The sequence below is a fragment of the Taeniopygia guttata genome, chromosome 10, assembly GCF_048771995.1.
Source record: "Taeniopygia guttata chromosome 10, bTaeGut7.mat, whole genome shotgun sequence".
Taxonomy (NCBI): domain Eukaryota; kingdom Metazoa; phylum Chordata; class Aves; order Passeriformes; family Estrildidae; genus Taeniopygia; species Taeniopygia guttata.
Genome location: NC_133035.1, coordinates 19251232 through 19269695, shown reverse-complemented (window position 1 = coordinate 19269695; position 18464 = coordinate 19251232). Strand labels below are relative to the sequence as shown.

Here is an 18464-nt window from a genome sequence, read left to right as displayed (position 1 = left end):
AACTCTTTGAGGTCTCGTTGCATCTTTTTCTCTGCAAATGTGAAGGTGACAGAAACATCCTCTGCAACCTCGAAAGCTTCCCAGTCACTGAGCTCCAGAGGCTGGGATTTTATGGGAATCAGAGGCAGAGGGAATTGTAGCAGAACTCCAGGACTTGGCAGAGCTACTCCCTGGCAATAAATAACTTCCCTGACCAAGCAAAGCCCTTGTCCAACCTGCCCCTGCCAGGCCCAGCACAAGTCAGAGCAAAGGAGCTGATTTTATCCAGGATTTCCAGGCAGAGTAAATCAGCTGAGACAGGCACGTCTGACCAGGACATTTTTTTGGCTGCAGCTGCTCCTCAGAGTAAATATCTTCTTCCCAAACACTCCTGGATCATTTATTGCCTGGATGACAGACTGGGAGATCTACGGGACAAAGCTGCTCATGACTCCTCCGAGGCACTGGAGACGTTCCCAAAATCCAGGCCATGCTCCAGTGGAGGATCCACCCAACCATGAGTTGTCCAAAACCTCCATTTGTTTCTCAACCACCAAACACGTCTGGGACATGCAGGGCTCACAGACAAACCCTGGGTAATGCCAAAAATCCAAACTGGTTCTCCTGGGCAGCTTTGTGGCCATGCAATATTCTGCTTTTCTCCAAGACCTGCTGATTAGCACTGATGAAGATTAATCTGCACAAACATGGATGTGCACCCTCATCCTCACCACGTTCCCACCACGTTCTGTGTTATCAGAGGTCAGACAGCCCTGAGTGAGAAGAGCCACAGATGTTCCTCTCACCTCCTCCCAGTGCTCCCTGGCTCTCCAACTGGCCTCACTCACCCTCCTCTTGGAGCCAGCTGCAGCCTTCCAACTCGTTTTTTGGTTTTCCAGGGTCCTGGCTGAGCTGGGAGACAGCAGCTGCCCCCTGGAACCCCCCTGACTGCTGCCAGCTTCAGCTGGGGGGGGGGGAAGAAAAAAGACAAATCCCCCCCCATAATGCGAATACTTTATTATCAATGAGTGACTGGTATTAGCTTTTTGTCTGGGTATTAATAATATTTCAAAAAACCATACATCAAAATTAGGGCTTTCTCCTATTTTTGCTGTATAATTTTTGTTGGTTTTTTTTTCTTTTTTTTTTTTAAAAATCTGTATTGAAAGAATTATATAAGCCAAAGTGCATTTTCTGTTTTTTGTCCATATACACATTGCACCATACATAAATAATTACATTGTAAAAATGACTCCATAATTACAAGTATAATATATATTTTCATATAATATATAAAACTTTATATTAAATCTAGGTAGATGATATTTGGGATAGTCTGTGTCTTTTTTTTTTTTTTTTTCTTCTTTTTTTTTTTTCTTTTTTTTGTGTGTGTGTGTGTGTGTGTTTTGTTGCTGTTTCTTTTCGTCGGAGGCTGACCGTTACCGGTTGTTGCTGAGTAGGATCTCCAGCCAACACGGACACGACGTGATGAACTGTCTGGAATAACACGGCCCCCAGCCCTTGGCGAAGCTGATGCGGACGCTGTTGGGGTCGTAGGGCCCGTCTGCATAATCCAGCTCGGCCGTGTGCTGCAGCAGGCAGGACTTCTCGTAGTCAAACACCTTGATGGAGTAGCCCGGCATCACCTTGCGCACGATCAGAGTCCTACAGTTGGGGATGTCCAGTGTCGGGGAGTTGACGAAGATGGGATGCTCGCTGCGGTTGTAGGCCCACACCCCGTCCGGTTCCTTGCTCAGTAAAATCCCGTAGCCGATTTTACTTCGAGTCCTTCTCACAGTCTCGCTCCTGTTGTCCAGGTTTAGCTGTCCGAGGCAGAAGCCGTTTCCTTGAGGTAGGTCGTAGAAGATACTGACAGACTGTTCGTACACTGTGTAGAGGCGGCCCACGCGCGTCCGGTGCTCCCAGTAGGCCACGTTGCACCAATGGCTCCTCTTCACGGCATCGGGCGACGTGCTGGCGTCTGCGGGAGAGAGAGGGAGTCAGGAGTGCTGGGATCACCTGGGAACCACAGGGATGGGGCCTGGGAAACGGCTCCTCCCACCCATCGGCTTTGCTCAGTGAGAACTTCAACCTGTGCTCAACCCGACCCTTGTGTTCAGCATAAGCTTCATGTTCAACCCAAAGACGGTGCTCAACCCCAAAACCTGTGTTCAACACGAATTCCATGCTTTTCCCAAAAGTGGTGCTCAACCCAAAACCTGTGCTCAACACGAATTCCATGCTCTTCCCAAAAGTGGTGTTCAACCTAAAGGTGGTGCTCAACCCAAAACTTGTGTTCAACCGAAAACCTGTGTTCAACACGAATTCCATGCTCTTTCCAAAACTGGTGTTCAACCCAAAACTTGTGTTCAACACAAATTCCATGCTTCTTCCAAAAGTGGAGCTCAACTCAAAGACAGTGCTCAACCCAAAACTTGTCCTCAACACGAATTCCACACTCTTCCCAAAATTGGTGCTCAACCCAAAAAACTTGTGTTCAACATGAATGCCATGCTCTTCCCAAAAGTGGTGTTCAACTCAAAGATGGTGCTCAACCAAAAATTTGTGTTCAACACAAATTCCACACTCTAACCCAAAACTGCTGTTCAACCCAAAACTTGTGTTCAACACAAATTGCATGTTCAATTTACATTCAACCCAAGTTTGTATTTAACCCAAAATCTGTGTGCACCTCAAAAGTTCTGTTTAACCCTAAGTTTGTGCTCAACCCGAAGTCCATCTTCAACACAAGCTTTTGTTCAACCCAAAGTCCATCTTCAACACAAGCTTTTGTTCAACCCAAATCCTCTCTTCGATTGTGTCAAATGCCACCAAGACTGGCGGCTCAAGCCCAGGCTGGAGACCCCACAGGATGGCCACCATCTCCTGTGAGCTCAGCACATCTCTCTCCATTTAATGTCCAGCCCTGGGCCCTCAGGATGTTTGCATTCCTCCCACTGGAGCCGGTACGGACACTGTGCTGGTATCCTGAGCCTGGTGGCTCCCCAGCACCCCTGTGCTCCTGCAACCCCGATTTCCAACCCAAATTGTGCCAAGCTGACCCCCAGGGATGTCCAGGATGTGCCTGGATGAGTGACCCGCCGGGTGTCTCCTCTCTGACAGCGACGCTGATGCTCCCGTGGGGAACATGAAATCTGAGGAAGTGTTTCATGCCAAGGGGGAGTAGCTGCTATGAACTATACATGTCCTTCTAAAAACCCACTGGAACTCTCTCCAGACAATGAGAAACGTCTCTTCTTTCTAGGAATTACACTCAGGGAAGACGGGAGGAACGCAGGCTGCCAGAAATCTGTTTCATCTCTGATGCCTCCACAATTTATGATGTCTCCAGAAGGAAGACAGGCAAAGAAGGAGCCCCAAAGAGGGCGAATTAACCACTTGCTGAACATCATTCCTGCTCCTAGCACACCGGCTGAGGGAAAACCGCTGTGGAATTTCCAGCCACCGCGCTCCGTGGCCGGCATTAAGCTCCCTGACAATCCCTCACGTGCCCGCGGCCTGCTGACCCCGGTGCCTCCGTGCCATCATGTCCCATTAACTCGCCCACGGGGTGATGCCATTATTGTGCTCCAGAGCCCCCATTGACACACGGGATTTCAGGCACAGCCCTCCAGCCCCGCTTCTTTTCAGGCTCATATTACCCCGGAGGAGACCGGGCTCCCCTCCCCATTAACCAGCTTTGAATTAAGCGGCTTTGTTGGAGTTTAACTGGAGTTGTAACTATACAAATTTAAGGGGAGGGCCGTGGGGGAGGGGGTGACGGGGCAGGCAGCAGGATGTCCTTTGCTGTGGGCAATGCTCATCAGCCTGAAGCAGCCCCTTCACCCACCACAGGTCACATTTTTGGGGGGGACCATGTCAATTTTTTCCCCTTCACCCACCACAGGTCACATTTTCGCAGGAACCATGTCAGTTTTTTCCCCTTCACCCATCACAGGTGACATTTTAGGGGGACCATGTCAGTTTTTTCCCCTTCACCCACCACAGGTGACATTTTTGTGGGGGACCATGTCAGTTTTTTTCCCCTTCACCCACACCACAGGTCACATTTTTGGGGACACTATCTCAGTCCATCCCCCCGCCATCAACTGGGACAACTTCCACTAAACCAGCATGCTAAGAGATCCATCCATCTTCCACAGCATCCAGTTTCCACAGTCATTTTTCCCCTGGGACATCCTACAGATGCTCCCAATGCCTTCCCAAAGCTCTCCCCAAACACTGAACTTTGCTGTTGTCCCACTCAAGTGATCTGGGGGGCTACAGACCAGCTCAGGGCCTTTCATGTGCCGGGGCTGGAGGCTGGTAGCAATTACTGAGCTCTGCATCTGTTTAACCTCCCAACCTCCTCAAAGCCCTCCATGCCCATTAGCTATGTTGGTTTTGTTATTACATTTTTGAGAAACTACTGCTCAGCCCCTGCATTTCCCTTACAGATTAAGGATGGGACAACTTCAAACCTCCAGTGTCCCCAGCAGCTCCATTAATCAGGGGAACAGTCAGCAGTAAACATTTAAATAGGAGTTTCTCATCGTTTAGTGCAAATTAATATACAAGGAGGGGAATGTAAAGCTGGAGGAAAACAGTGCATATCCTACAAAAATATTTTGCTGGAAGTGCCAACAGCCCTGGTGCCATCTCTGCTTTCCAGGAACTGGGAAATATCTAAGCAAAATAATCCATGAAAACATGGATGGTTTTCACATGCATTTGAAATAGCTTTATTAAAAGCATTTCCATGCAACTTCTGGCAGGAACTTCCCTCCATCCATCCATGAATGCAACCCCCTGCCAGTGAGCTCCTCATCTCTGTCACCCACAGCTCCTGGCTGGCAGTGCCAGCTCTGCCAGCTCACAGCACTCCTGGAGAAGTTCCTGTGCTCCTTCAAACAGGCGACGACGTGAGTTTCAGCTAATTGCACCTCAAGAAGTGAGATGTTTCCTTTCAACCCACTTCTTCTGGCCAAGGGAGAGGAGAGTCTTTAAAATCCAAAAAAAGCAACCCACAGGTAAATAACCCCCTGGAAGAGGACAGCTCCAGGCTCATCTGAGCAGCCCCTGCCTGCAGGGTCCCTCTCCCAGCGCTCGCCGTGCTGCGGTGGGTTCCTCTCCCTCCTTTTATCTCCCGGTGCACTCAACCAATTCCTGCAAAGATGAACTCATCCCGCAGCCCTGACATAAAACAAGCACTTCAGCAAGCCCCCAAATCAGGGGGGCCTGTGCTGTGTCTCATCCCCTGCCAAGTATTAGTTTCGCCTCCAGCTATTAGCCACTACCACTCCGCAGAGAGCAGGGGCGGCCGGCACAGCACCTCCTCCTCCTCTCCTTTTAAATAAATATTCCACTTTTCCCTCCTCTTTTTTTTTTTTTTTCCATGCTGCCCTTTATGCACAGACAAGAAAATCCACTTTTTGTTCTGTTTTTTCCCCCCGCTCCCACTTCTGCTGGAACAGAGGCGGGCTTGTTAGCGTTCTTTTTGAAGAAAGGAAAATATTTGAGTCCCGCAGTGGTACAGGAGGGGTTTTTAACAACTATCATTGTAGGCAACTACAACTTGTAGCAGCTCCAGAGGGGCTGGCGTCAGGGCTATCTGCTCCATCAAAGCCACCTTCATCCATCAGATGGAGGGGCTGGAACTCTGCCTTGTGTTTACTCCTTCCTCCACCACCTTTTCCTCCACACTCGCAGCACATCCCAAAGTGAATTCAAACAATTAAGAGATAAAGGAACAAGACAGGAGAATCCAACCCAGAATTTAAAGGGAAAAGGCTCCTGCGTGGCTCAGGCAAAAGGAATCTGGGTCTGGGAATAAATGCAGAGAGCAAACACTGTAAATCCTCCCAGGGTTAGCAGCACTGCTGCTGTCACTCCCTGCAGAGTGTGGAGGTAAAGAAAATAACTTGAGGTTTGAGACTATTTGTGATTTGACAGCGGTTTATGCCAGTAAAGTTCAAAGGAGCGCTTTAGAAGAGAAAAGAAAGATGCTTTTTTCCAAAACAAAACGCTGCACAGTCCCACACTGCTTGGTGTTGCACTTGAGAGAAGGATGGAAAACACGGGCAGATCACGAAACACATGAAATAAACTGCTCAGATTCACTCTTTGGCTTTTCCAAAGCCACCAAACCTCCTCTCAGCGGGTCAAATGGCAAATGCCCCCTCAATATGTGGCTGCAGGGAAGAGCTTCTCAAAACACATTGAAGAGGTGCCCACAGCTCCCTATGGACACCATGCACATGAAAAATAAATCACCGCACTCTCCAGATGTGATGGGGATTTGAATGCACATCTGGGCAACCTGAAAATGAAGCAGGGTATTCCAAAGTGCCCCCAGCACAGAGCCCACTCCCCATTCCCATGTCCCTCCCTCCTGCACTCCTGTGTCCCAGGGCAGCCTCACACTCCACTGGCCATGGAGCTCAGTTACATCTCCCTCAACACCTTTCCACTCACTTTTACTCCACTTTTGGACTATTAGACCCATGCTCAGTTGGTTTTCTTCCCCTCTGCCACAGCACAGATGTGTATTTACACTGCCAAACACACAGCAGCAGGGAAGCAGGAAGGTTACAGCCATACACAGGTCACTGTGAACAGGGTGCAGATAAAAAGCCCAGCACAAAGAACACACACATTTCCCCAAAATCTATTAACAGTTCACTGGGGAGCCATCAGTTAAAATAATCCCTCATTAATACTCCTGGAAACAAGCACCAGGGTTAGGAAGGGGTTAAAATTTTCCACAGCAGAAATGGAATTTTTATGGCCCCGCAAAAAAAAAGAAGAAATTAATTGTCAATCTGCCCCAGCAAAGCTCACAACCATTTTCTTTAAGCCAATATATGCAGCAGGATGGGCAGCCCTGGTTTTCCTCCTGGATATTTTCCTTAAAGCCCAGCATCAACAGAGGATCCTTTATTGTCCCAGCTTGCACCAAGGAAAGTTTCTCCTGGTTCACAGAGGCCCTGAGGAAGGGACAGCCAGCTGCACCTTCCCGTGCTGCACAGCACCAAACCCTCTCCCACGTTTCTGCTTTAATGTAAGGATTCAGCCCAGCTCCTGTATCAACTACAAACAAGAATGTGATTTTATGTTGTCACTATTCTGGTGTCACCGTGGGGTCCCAACTCTCCACCCTCACAAGGCACGTTCCTCGTGTTGGATGTAGCTGTGGGACACCAGTTCAGCTCATTTATCCCACAAAAACCATGGAAAGACAGCTGAGAAGAGCCTTCCCCACCACCACGTCCACCATCCTCCTCCTCCTCTTGCAGCCCTTCCCTTGGAGCAGAGCTCTGCTGCTCCCCAGCCTCCTCCTCCAGCAGATTTAATTTGTTAACCCAGGAGATGATTAACTCCGAAGAACACTTGCGCTGGGTTAATTAATTAAATTAGTTACAAAAAAAAGGGTCTGACGAGCACCAGAGCTGGTGCAAGAGGTGTGTGGAGAGGCCTGGGGGGAAAGGGGGACATTTCCATGGCAGCTCAAGAAACAAAAGCAACACAGGACAAGGAGCCAATGCCAAGAATGAGGATGAAAACAATTTTCTCTGCATAAAAGAAACCACTCTGCAAAATCATCAGCTCATGCTAATTTTTTTTTTATATCCTTCAAAGCAAAACACATGCCATGTTTAGTTCTGCCCGGAAATTTGGAAGTCATCATCAGTTAGCTTATTTTCAAGCTAAACTCAAGGAGTTTGCTTCTAATGGACCTTCCCTGGCCATTAAATCCACAGTTCAGAACATGAGTTTGAGGTATTTTAGCACTGTTTTTCTCCCCAGCTCCCCTGTTTTAGAAAGGGCTTTTCAGCCAAGGGTGAAAACTGGAAAATCCCAACTCAGGTATTTTTCCCTGACATTTTTATGTGTCCCTTCTAAACGCCAAAGTTTTCAGAGATTTAGGTGATGCTTTAAACATGTTTTTGAGTCCAAGAGTCTCCATTAAAACCTCAGCTTGTCTTGCTCAGAGCTTTCAGGCACATCCATGGCTCAACACAGGTACCTGCGTTACACCTGGCACGTCCGAGGGAACACAACAATGTAAATACAGCTTCAAAAGGAGCCCCGAACGTCCCCGCCCACGTTGGCTGCCACTTCTGAAAGCATCAGCCCTGTCATCAACCACAGCCTGGCTGGGACTTCTTCCCTCTTGGAAACCAGCCCTGGATAAACCCAAACCCAGCAAAATCCTGGGGTCGTGCTTGGCATCTCCATGAGCATCCATCCCTGTGCCTCAACCAGCTGGAAAATGGGGAGAAAAACGAGCTGGTGAAAACCACAGGCTGGGCAAGGGAAGGTCCCCACTATTTGATTTTCTGTAAAATCCGGAGATTTGATGAAAATCTTCCGAGCTGGTTGGGGTTGGCTTTTTCTTCTGTCTGCTCCTGGCGAGACACCAGCTCCACTCACAGGGGAGAAGGTTCATTCCAAAAGTGCCCTCTGCAGCAGCGTGAGGGAAACCATGACAAAAATGGGAGAAAAACCCCTTTATTCCCCGCTTTTACCTTGAGAACTCACACATTTCCAGGTCCTCCACCCAACCACGTGTGCAGAACATAAAAAACGCTGAGAATCTGGGAGAAATCACCCCATAAACCCCTGGATGGCAGAACTCCCTTCCAGCTGTGATGTTCAAGGCTCCTTTCCCTGCGCCCGCTGCTCAATCCGGGGGCTGCAATCCCGGCCACATCCCAATGGGATGGGCAGGGACTGAGATGGCCAAATGGGATCTCCTGAGCTCTCAGTTGCCTCTGGAAGCCGCTCAGGCTTGGCAGAGCAGCTGTGGGTGCTGTCAGAACCCCCTGGGGCAGCGGGAGAATCCGCCCGGCGGCCGGAGCCGCGGCGCATCCCGCGGCGGGGCCGAGGCGCTGGGAAATGGGCTAAATATAAATAATCATAGTTTTCGCTCCCAGAGAAGTTTCGGCTGAGCGCTTCAAAGCCTTTTAAAAGCAGAAACTAATTAGTAGGTCCCTCAGAAGAGAAACAGGAATAACACCCCTCGCCGCCTCCATCGCGCCGCTCGGGAAGAGCACGTTGGGCGCTGGAGCCGAGCCTGGGAATCTCCTCAGAGGAGGGGGACGGGCCAGAGGACTTGGCTGCACCAAACCAAACCCTGCTGCTTCACACCAGCGCTAATCCTCAATCACTAACGATGGAAAAGGCCTCCAAGGAAGGGGTTTCTCCCAGGGTGGAGCGGGCACTGAGGTGCTGGAGCTGTTTTTGAAGCCAGAGGCCGACTTGGTGAGGATGTCATGAAGATGCTGCTTGAGCCTCCTCATTTTTCACACTTCCCAAGAACATCAGGGTGTCCCCAGCAGCAGCAGCAGGACCACTGACCCAGCACTGGCTGCTTTTTATACCCAGTTGTTGGATAATCCGTGGGCACTGAGCTCCTCCGAACCAGGAAGGCTGTCCTGCAAAGGCCAGGCAGCCCATCACCACCTCCTCGCACAGCCTGATCCCAAATTACAGCTCAGCTCCCTCCAGGAACAACCCAAAGATGCCATTTCCAGAGGGGAATGCTCAGCTTCCCCTTCATGAGGCCTCCTTCAGATGTCCCAGCTGATCACAGAAAATCTACTTCCCAAAACACCAGAAAATGGGAACTTTGGGCTTCAGAGCTTGGACAGGACACATCTGAGCAGGTTGTGGCAGCAGATTTTTAGTTTCCTAACCATAAATGAGTAGAGCTGCCTCTCTGGTAAGAAAACCAAAGCAATACCAAGCAAGACACCACCACCAGATGCATTTTGAGAGCCTGCACTGTGCTCCAGCCCCAGCCATTCCCTCTGGAGCAAGAGCCTCTCCCTGCTCTCACACCTCCATGGGATTTACTCCTGAGAGGCAACGTGAGGAGCAGCAAATGGGCTAAAAAAACCCAAGGCCACCCTGATTTCTCAGCAGTCACAGCGCGTCTGTCGGCTCCACGCCAGCACCACTGCGAGTATCAAGGACTGAGAAAGCTTTAGGAAACCATCCCCGACCTGGAAAACAACCTGTGACAGAGGAGGCTCCCTGAGGGGGCCACAAGCAGCAGCCCAACAAATATTTTTCTCCATACAAACGGGAATGAGGCGCTTTGCTCCTCCTTGGCCAGCTGGGCGTGGAGTTCGGTGCTGGGCAGACACGAGACCTCAGCTTGGGAAATCTGGCTTTCAACCCAACCCTTTGCCAGAGGGTTCATCCCAGACCCCAGAGCGGCTCTGGGTTCTCTATTCCAACCCAACCCTCTCTCCAAAAGGGCTCCAGCTGAAGCCTCCCCTCATCTGATAATTCTTCCCCAGCAAACCCCCCAAAAAAGCGCTTTTTTTCCAGCATGGTATCAGTGCCCTCACATATATGGGAAGCAGACAGGGGCTGTGAGTGGAATGGGAATTCAGGCTTTGTTCTGCCTGGCCAGAACCCAAGATCCTGCTCCTGATAAAGCTCAGCCGAGCCTCTGTGTCTGTGCAGGCACCTGGAGACGGGAGCCAGGGCTCCGGGGCTGCCACCGCGTGTCACGACGCCCACGGCTCCTGCAAGTCCTCGCTCGTGGCGGATTTGCTGGAGTTTTACAGGGAATTAAAGGATTTTGGGTGCCAGCGTGGCCTTTGCAAGGAAACAAATCCCTCTGGTGTGCTGGCCAAGCTGGTCATGCTGAAAGGCTGAACCTGTACCGGGAGGTCTTGGGCTCCTGCCTGATGAAAGGTGGGGTGGGATGGGGGTGAGCAGGGATGAGAAGGGCCTGGTGCAGGAATACCACCAGGAGAGGTGGAAGGGAGCACAGGGATGGCTCTTGGCTCCTCCCAAGGCTGTGTGGGCACCCACACACGCCAGATTTTCCGATAGCTGCTCCATGAATTGTGTGTAAACGCCTCCCAGCCCTCGCTGCAAGCAGGCAGCTGGTCCACTCACAACTGCCCGTGGCCAGCACCCACGGGCTCTTACTCCCACTTCAGCAAAGACTAAACAATGACTTCAGCAGCCCGGGATTTCAGCCCCACATCCAGAGTGGAGCAGTGAGGATGCCGTGCTGGCATCTCCAGCAGGATCTGCAGCACCTGAGTGCCACGGAAAACAGCCCTTGTGCCATCTGTGTGCCATGGAGGGGCTCTGCTTCTGCAAAATCCACAAACCGGCAGCCCAGAGAAGTTTCTGCTAACCTGGGACAAGACCATCCCTGAAGAGCAAACAAATATTTACTTAGAACTGTAGAATTGTTACAGCTCTAACTCTTAAAAATCATTGAGTCCAAGTATCACATTTTTATACTCCCTGTAATGGTGCTGTAAAACCCATTAAAGTGCAGATAAACAGCAAGAAAATCAGTGTGAGGGATGAAAATCAATGTATTTGCATGAAAGCCACAACACTGAAGAGCATCACTGCAGCCCAGACTTCTGCAATCCCCATCTCCCAATGTCATCTCCCACATTCCTCACGCTGTACTTGCCCATGGAGACTGGAGGTGACTCACACCAATTACCCTCCCTGGCCAAGAAGGACTTGTTTTCATTTCTACAAACCACAGTTTCTTAAAAAAAAAAAAAAAAAGAGGGAGGGGGGAAATAGGAAAATGCCAAAATCCACAGAGAACTCCATGGAATACATCCGGTCCTGCTGCACTAATACAAATCCCAGACAATTCCAGCTTTGCTTGGGATATTCTGGGAGAAAAGGATTAATGAGTTAGCACAGAATCCCAGAATGGTTTGGGTTGGAAGGGACCTTTAAGCTCATCCCATTCCAACCCCTGCCATGGGCAGGGACATCTTCCACCACCCCAGGCTGCTCACAGCCCCGTCCAGCCTGGCCATGGACACTTCCAGGGATCCAGGGGCAGCCACAGCTTCTCTGGGAAATCCGTGCCAGGGTCTCCCCACCCTCATAGGGAAGAATTTCTCCCCAGGATCCCATCCATCCCTGGCCTGTGGCAGTGGGAAGCCATTCCCTGTGTCCTGTCCCTCCGTGCTGTGTTTTAGCAAGGACACAGCCAGTGGAACTGTTTGGATTTAAAAACTCTCCCACCTTTCTAGGACAAGCTCTCATCTTTCCTGGGAGCTGAATTTTCAAGCTGAAAAAAAAAAACCAACTTTCTCAGGATTGGTCTAGGCAGAGTTTGTGGCTGCAACTCCTCCACAAGCTGTTTTGGGGCTGAAAGCAAAGGCTGAGTTCAGAAACTGCAAAAGAAGCAGCAAATAAATGACCTTCCCATGGAGAGGAAAAGGGAAGGAGAGGAAGGGGAGCAGGTCGGGCTCTTTGTACATCAAGGCCAGGGAGATTAAGGGAGCACGTGAAGGCATCCTCAGGGATAATGAGTCCAGCACTGCACTCCCTCAACTCAGCACTGCAGGAGAAATGTCAGATTCCTCCCCTCCCTCCGGGGAAATCCGTTCTAAAAAATAAAGTGAGGGATACTGGGGGAAACACCAGGCATTACACATTAAAAAGGCAGCTTGTCACCAGCCTAAACCAGACCCATTTTCTTCCCTCATTCCATACATATCACACACATAAAGAATCCACATAGATGTATAGACTCCCCCTGCAAAAAGCCTGAAGAATAACTGGGTGTAAAACCAGGGCTGGATACTTTTCCAGAAACACATTCACAAAGCTCACACGAATTCCCACTTTGGGTAATTTTTGCCCACTATTGAAGCATTTCACACTGTTTCTGATGGGGATGTGGGTGATGTGGAAGCCTCATCATTCATCCCCACTCCTACATGGTACAAACAGATATTGGTGTTAAAAACTCTGTCAAGTCCTGCACTAGAATCTTTAAATTGTTAAAAATAGGAAAGAAACTGCACAGTTCACATATTTTATAAAGCTGGGTTAAATCAACATCTGCAAAAAATATCCCCGTTAAACGAAATAGCAGGATTTCATTAAGTAAATTGCAAGTTGGCAAAAATTCTGAAAGAAAGGGAAAAAGCCACAGCCAGCCCTGTAATTTAAACCTTATTTTAACTGTGACAGCATGGCTATGAGAGGCTGCATTTCCAAAGGAAAAAATAAAATAAAGTTTAAAAAAAGTACCTGTTCCCCCCTGCACCTCACCTCAGTGTCTGCAGTCGTTACTGAAACGAGTTTTTCCACAGGGAGATGAAGAGGGAGCAGGACACGCTGCCACCTCTGCATCCTCTGTGTCAGATCTCAGCTTTTTCCACCAGAGGAGCACCTGGATGCTGGTGGGTGATGCTGTCTACATCCCTCAGAGCCAAGAGGGCTCAGGGACACCCCAGGGAGGCTGCAGCCCCCGTTCCAGCCCTTTCCCTGGAAGCTGAGCAGCTGAAACCCGGGATGGGATGGCTGCAGAGCTGTGAAACAGCTCAGTCTGGGTGACACTTCATCACTTGGTGTGCTCTGAACACATCCTGCTCCCCTGCACGAGCCTCTGGGGGTGCCAGGGGGGTGCAGGGATGGGGCTCCTGCCTTGTGCATCCCCAAGGAACCCCCTGGGCAGCTCTTTGGGGCTCTCCTCTGGGATGGCTGGTTCAGGGTGGTCATTTAGGGCCCTGTTTTCCCAGCTGGAGGGTGCAGCTCTGGGGTAAAGCGGAGCCCTGGGGCAGGCAGGGAATTTCCAGCTGGGTTTCCCAAGCTCTGAGCCTTTCCTGCCCGGGGTGACTCAGGCAGGCTGGGCTGGGCTGCGTGGGGAAGCCGAGCTCTTCCCACAGCCCTGGCCAAGGGCCCTGCAGGAGCCATCCCTGCAGGAGCAGGGACAGGGACAGGGACAGGATACCCCGAGGGCACCGCCTGGGGCCACCTCCTCCAGGGCAACACCCAGATCTGAGCTCCAGAACTCCAGTAATTCCAATTTCCCACCCAAAAGCTCCGCACGTCCCAGGGGAATCACCTGGAAGCAGCACTCTGGGATCAGTAAAACCCATCTGGCACATACTGGATTCTGTTTGCTTTGAGAAGAATTGCAAAACCTCAAAACAAAACGTGAAAAGAGCAGCTCTGATCTGCAAACTTGGAGCTGAAGAGGAGCCCTCTCACAAAAAGGCCAATTATTTGCTTACAAGGTTTTGGCTGCGCTGTTTTTCCTGGCACTTACGCCACTGGAGTTATTTTGAAGGGCTGTTTGCTCCAGGAGGAGCAGAGCAAACAGCAATCCCATTTCCTTTCGGATCTAAACATCCGTTTGCCGTGCGAGCGGGAGGAAAAACCCAGCCCCGAGTGCCTCAGGAAGCACAAGGGAAGGGGAGCTGGGTGCTGTGGGGAGGGGAGCACAGCAACCCCCCCCAAAAGGGGGTCCCCATTCCCTGCTGGCCTGAAATGAGAGGGAATGGCCACCCAAGGGGTCTGGGATGCTCTCCTTGAAGCAGCCCAACAAAAGGACCAGTGGCTGGACCTTCCCACCTTCCTCGACACATCCATGGGGGTTGGACTTGATGATCTTCACAGGTCCCTTCCCACCCACACCAGTTCCAGGATTCCCCCCTTCCAGTGGGTTGGAGCAGCTCCTGAGGGGGGAATTCCAGGCAGTTTCACAGCCTGGTGCTGGATGAAGCAAGAAATAAAAAAGGGGCTGCACGGGCCCCTCGTAGCTCCCTGGAGATGCAGCATCACTGGAGCCTTGCCAGAGGAAATTTGGGAGCAGAAGGAAGGTGGTTGTGCTGGGGGAAGTGCAAGGCAAAGAAGGACGTGGAGCTGCTGGAGCAATTCCAGAGGAGGACATGGAGATGCTCCAAGGGTGGAGCCCCTCTGGAGCCAGGCTGGGAGAGCTGGGGGTGCTCACCTGGAGAGGAGAAGGATCCAGGGAGAGCTCAGAGCCCCTTCCAGAGCCTAAAGGGGCTCCAGGAGAGCTGGGGAGGGACTGGAGACAAGGATGGAGGGACAGGACACAAGGAATGGCTCCCACTGCCAGAGGGCAGGGATGGGTGGGATATTGGGAGGAATCCTCCCAGCTATGCTGTCCACCCTTCAGTGAGCAAAGGGCCAGCTCGCCGGCGTGTTCCTAAATTTCCTGGCTTTTGAGGATACAAGCCAGGTCATTAACATTATTTATATGTTCCTGTGTATGAGTTTCCATTTGTTTGCCTGCTTAAAACCAGTTAGGTAGGAAAAAAAAAAAAAAAAAAAGCAACTCCTGGAGGTCAGACAGTTACAAAACCCTCATGTCCATGGTCTGATGGACCCAAAGGATCAGCAGCTCCTTTAGAGGCATAACTGTTTCCTTAAATGCTTATTGTGTAAATATTTAAGCTACTTTATAAAACTTTTACAATGTACTTAGGAAGCATAAATCTCCCCAGCGGAGCAGGGCAGGCCCCGGCCGCGCACGCTCCGGCGGCTTTGGGAACACCAACGGGGACATTTCCAATGCTAATGCTGCACCCAAGGGGCCCTGAGGTCACAAGCTCAGGAAAATCACTGCTGAGCTGATCTCCTGGGCTCACCCCAAAAAGGCAGCGTGGTTACGTGCTCTGAGTCCTCGCTATGGGGTGACTGCAGCGTGGCTGCCCCAAAAACAATCGGGGATTGATGGGTGCTGGTGCACAGGGAGCCCCGAGCTTTTTCCTCTTCAAAGCACAGCTTACACTCAGGAATTATGTAATTCAAAACCAATCCGCTAATGCTCATCTGTTTTAAGAATGAAATGATTTTTTTTTCCCCCCCTGATGCCTGTCGGGAGTCAAGCCCGACTCGTCAGAGCCCGCTGCTGCAGCCCTCACCAGTCCAAACCAGTGCCACCCCCCCCACCAGCCTCTCTCGTGCTGCTTTTTGGGGAGATGAACTGCCCACAGGTGAATATTCCCTTTGCATTGGGGAAAACCCCCATGAGCTGATGGACACATCTGTATCCAGGCTGGTTTCCATAGGAAAACCATGCAGCTTTATGGGATTTGCTTGGACACAGCACTCACCAGCTCCAATTCTTCTAATAAATGAGACCTTATTTAACATAGGAAATAACATGTGTAAGGTTTTTTCCCCCAAAACAGCTTCTCTACTGCAATTTAGTTGCTTTTGATGCAACAATAACAAACGGAATCAGGGAACTGGAAGTTTATTCTCTTTGCAAAGCACAGCTTGCTGTTGTATATGATGAAGCACATAGAAAGTCTGGCAAAAAACTTGGATGGGAGTTCAAGCACTGATGTTTTAAAGATGAAAGTGTGTTCTGCGATTAAATGTTTAAATAAAGTTTTCTGGTACTAAATCATTTAAACATTTTCACATTCCTCACATTTCTAGAAGCGCTGTTGGCTTTTATTTATTGTCATAACCCAGGGCCCTCAGCAAGCCACCAGGGCCACTTGAGGCAACCTGCTTTCCAAAGGGAAAGTTCTTTTTGGATGGTAAAAAGTCAGGAAGAAGAAGGGAGCCTGAGCCTTATTCTCCACCCCCCATTTATTCTCCAACCCCAGTCATATTTTCCTCTTTTTTTTTATTTTACAAATAAATCCTCCCATGCTGCACATGGGCACAGCCAGGTTCTGCTCCAAATATTGACCAGAAACTCAAAGTATTTCCACTGACTTCACCGTGGTTGTATTTAGACAGCTGAAAATCAACAGAAATCGGCCTGGGTGTTCAAATTGTCTTTTTTAGCAGCTCTCAGGCTGTTCCAGGGTGCTGTCAGTGATGAAGTCAGAATTGCTCATGGGGACACGGAGCAAGGCTCCACTACCAGTGCCTCCAACAGCCCCAGGAAGAGGAAAACCTGAACTCCTCGAGCTTTTTAAGAAGGTACAACTCATGCAACCACCAAGCCCAACGCTGCAGCCCAGCAATGCAGGGAAGCTCCGACCTGGCCTCTCCCAGCCCTGCCACAAAGCTTCGAGGAACGAGAAACTGCAGAGAGATCCAGGAAAAATGGGGATAAACCTGCCATGAGCCAATTAAGAGTGGAAATGCTGGCGAGGTTTTTACTGCCGGACAACGCAGCAGCAGCAGAGGAACAAAAATCTGAATTTCTCCTAAGACAGAGCTCGATAAACAAAATGTGGTTTCCAGAGCCAGAAGATAACTGGGCTCAGTCACCCATCGCGCTGCTGCCGACCCTGATGTCCTTATTTCCTTGTAAATCCATCATTAAGGAATAAAAACAACAGGCCAGGCTCAAGGGGACGTGGATGAGTCCCGAGCACGGCGCTCCGGGATCCCTGGTGGTTCCATCCCTGCTGCTTCCACTGAAGCTCTCCCCAGGAGCTCCCAGGGCTGTTTGGTTAACACGGCCCAGGATAAAACTCCCTATTTATTTTGGCACCACTCGCTCCGAAGGCCCTAAAACCCAAATAAAGGCCGTCCCCCTCTGTGTGTATCTCCAGCTATTGACGCTGCTCGGGACCAATTTGCAAATCCAAACAACGTGCTGTTGTGTAATGGGGCTGGAAAAACAATCAGGAAGGGGCTGGGGGTGTGCTCACAGGTTCCTGCTGAGGGAGGGCTGAAGGGGCGGCAGCCCAGGCAGAGATTACAAGAAATTCAACTTTTACTCTGATAACAACAGGGGCTATTTTCTGCCCATGACATCACGCTCCCAACCCACCACGAAGCAGGGCAGATGGTGCTGGTGGAAGTCACATAGGACTTTGGTTGTTCCAGTGGCCAATATCCTACAGTTCCCTCTTTTAAAAATAGAGATTTTTTTTTTTTCTTTACCACTACCTCACAACCACCCAAATCCTCTCTGCTGGCTCAGCTGATCCAAGGATAAATCACAGCACCCCAAATCCATGTGAACAAGCCCAGACCCTCTCACCTGCACCCTCCATCAGGGAATGATGGAGGTACAACTTATCTGCCCTGTTTTAGTCCTGTTCTGTACAGAAAAGAAGGATTGTGCCCTTCAACTGGCTCTTCCTCCCTGTTGGCTGCAGTTAAGTATATAAAAAAAACATCTCAGACATGGACATCTGTATTATTCTGAGATTAAGTGCAAGAATTGCTACCCAAACACCATCAACATGGTCCAAAACATTATTAGCTCTTTAATCACAAGCAAAAGCAACATCTCACTGAGGGAATTCAAATCTTAAGGGCAATGTGTCATTGCCTGGATGACTCTGGATAGGAAATGGAGCTGGAAATGGATTGTGAGAATAAATATATTGGTGTATTCTGTCTGCAGACACAGAATTGATGTTTAAGTGGTGGCATTAAGCTACACCCACATAACTGAAGGATGTCAGGGCTGGAAAAGCACAATGCTGTGGTGTGCAGGGCAGGGTGAAGATAAAACTCTTATTTTATGAGCCCATTATTTCAGAATCAATGGTTAAAACAAAGAGCTGCCACAAACTTCTCCTGCAGCTTGAAGGACCAACCCAGAGCCCCCTCCCATCCACCACAGAGGTTCTGCTCAGCAGAAAAAGGGTCTCCTTCCAATGCAATGGAGAAGAAAGAGCAACAGCTCTATTTTAGCCCTGTTGCTATGAAATGTCTACAAAAATAAGTTCTGCTTGTGCCCTCCCTTAGGCACATCCCTGTCCTGCTCCTCCTCACAGCCCTGTCCCAGCCAGAGC

General features: G+C 50.0%; 1 protein-coding gene across 1 annotated transcript in view; it reads right to left on the bottom strand.

The window, feature by feature from the left end:
• Positions 1 to 981: 981 nt before the first annotated feature.
• The window catches only part of SMAD6 (SMAD family member 6), a 38269-nt gene continuing 20786 nt past the window's right edge, over positions 982 to 18464 (bottom strand). Inside the window, exon 4 of the mRNA XM_030281427.4 lies at positions 982 to 1960. Within this exon, the coding sequence (XP_030137287.1) occupies positions 1419 to 1960 (542 nt within the window). The 3' untranslated portion in view covers positions 982 to 1418. The remainder of the gene's footprint in view (positions 1961 to 18464) is intronic.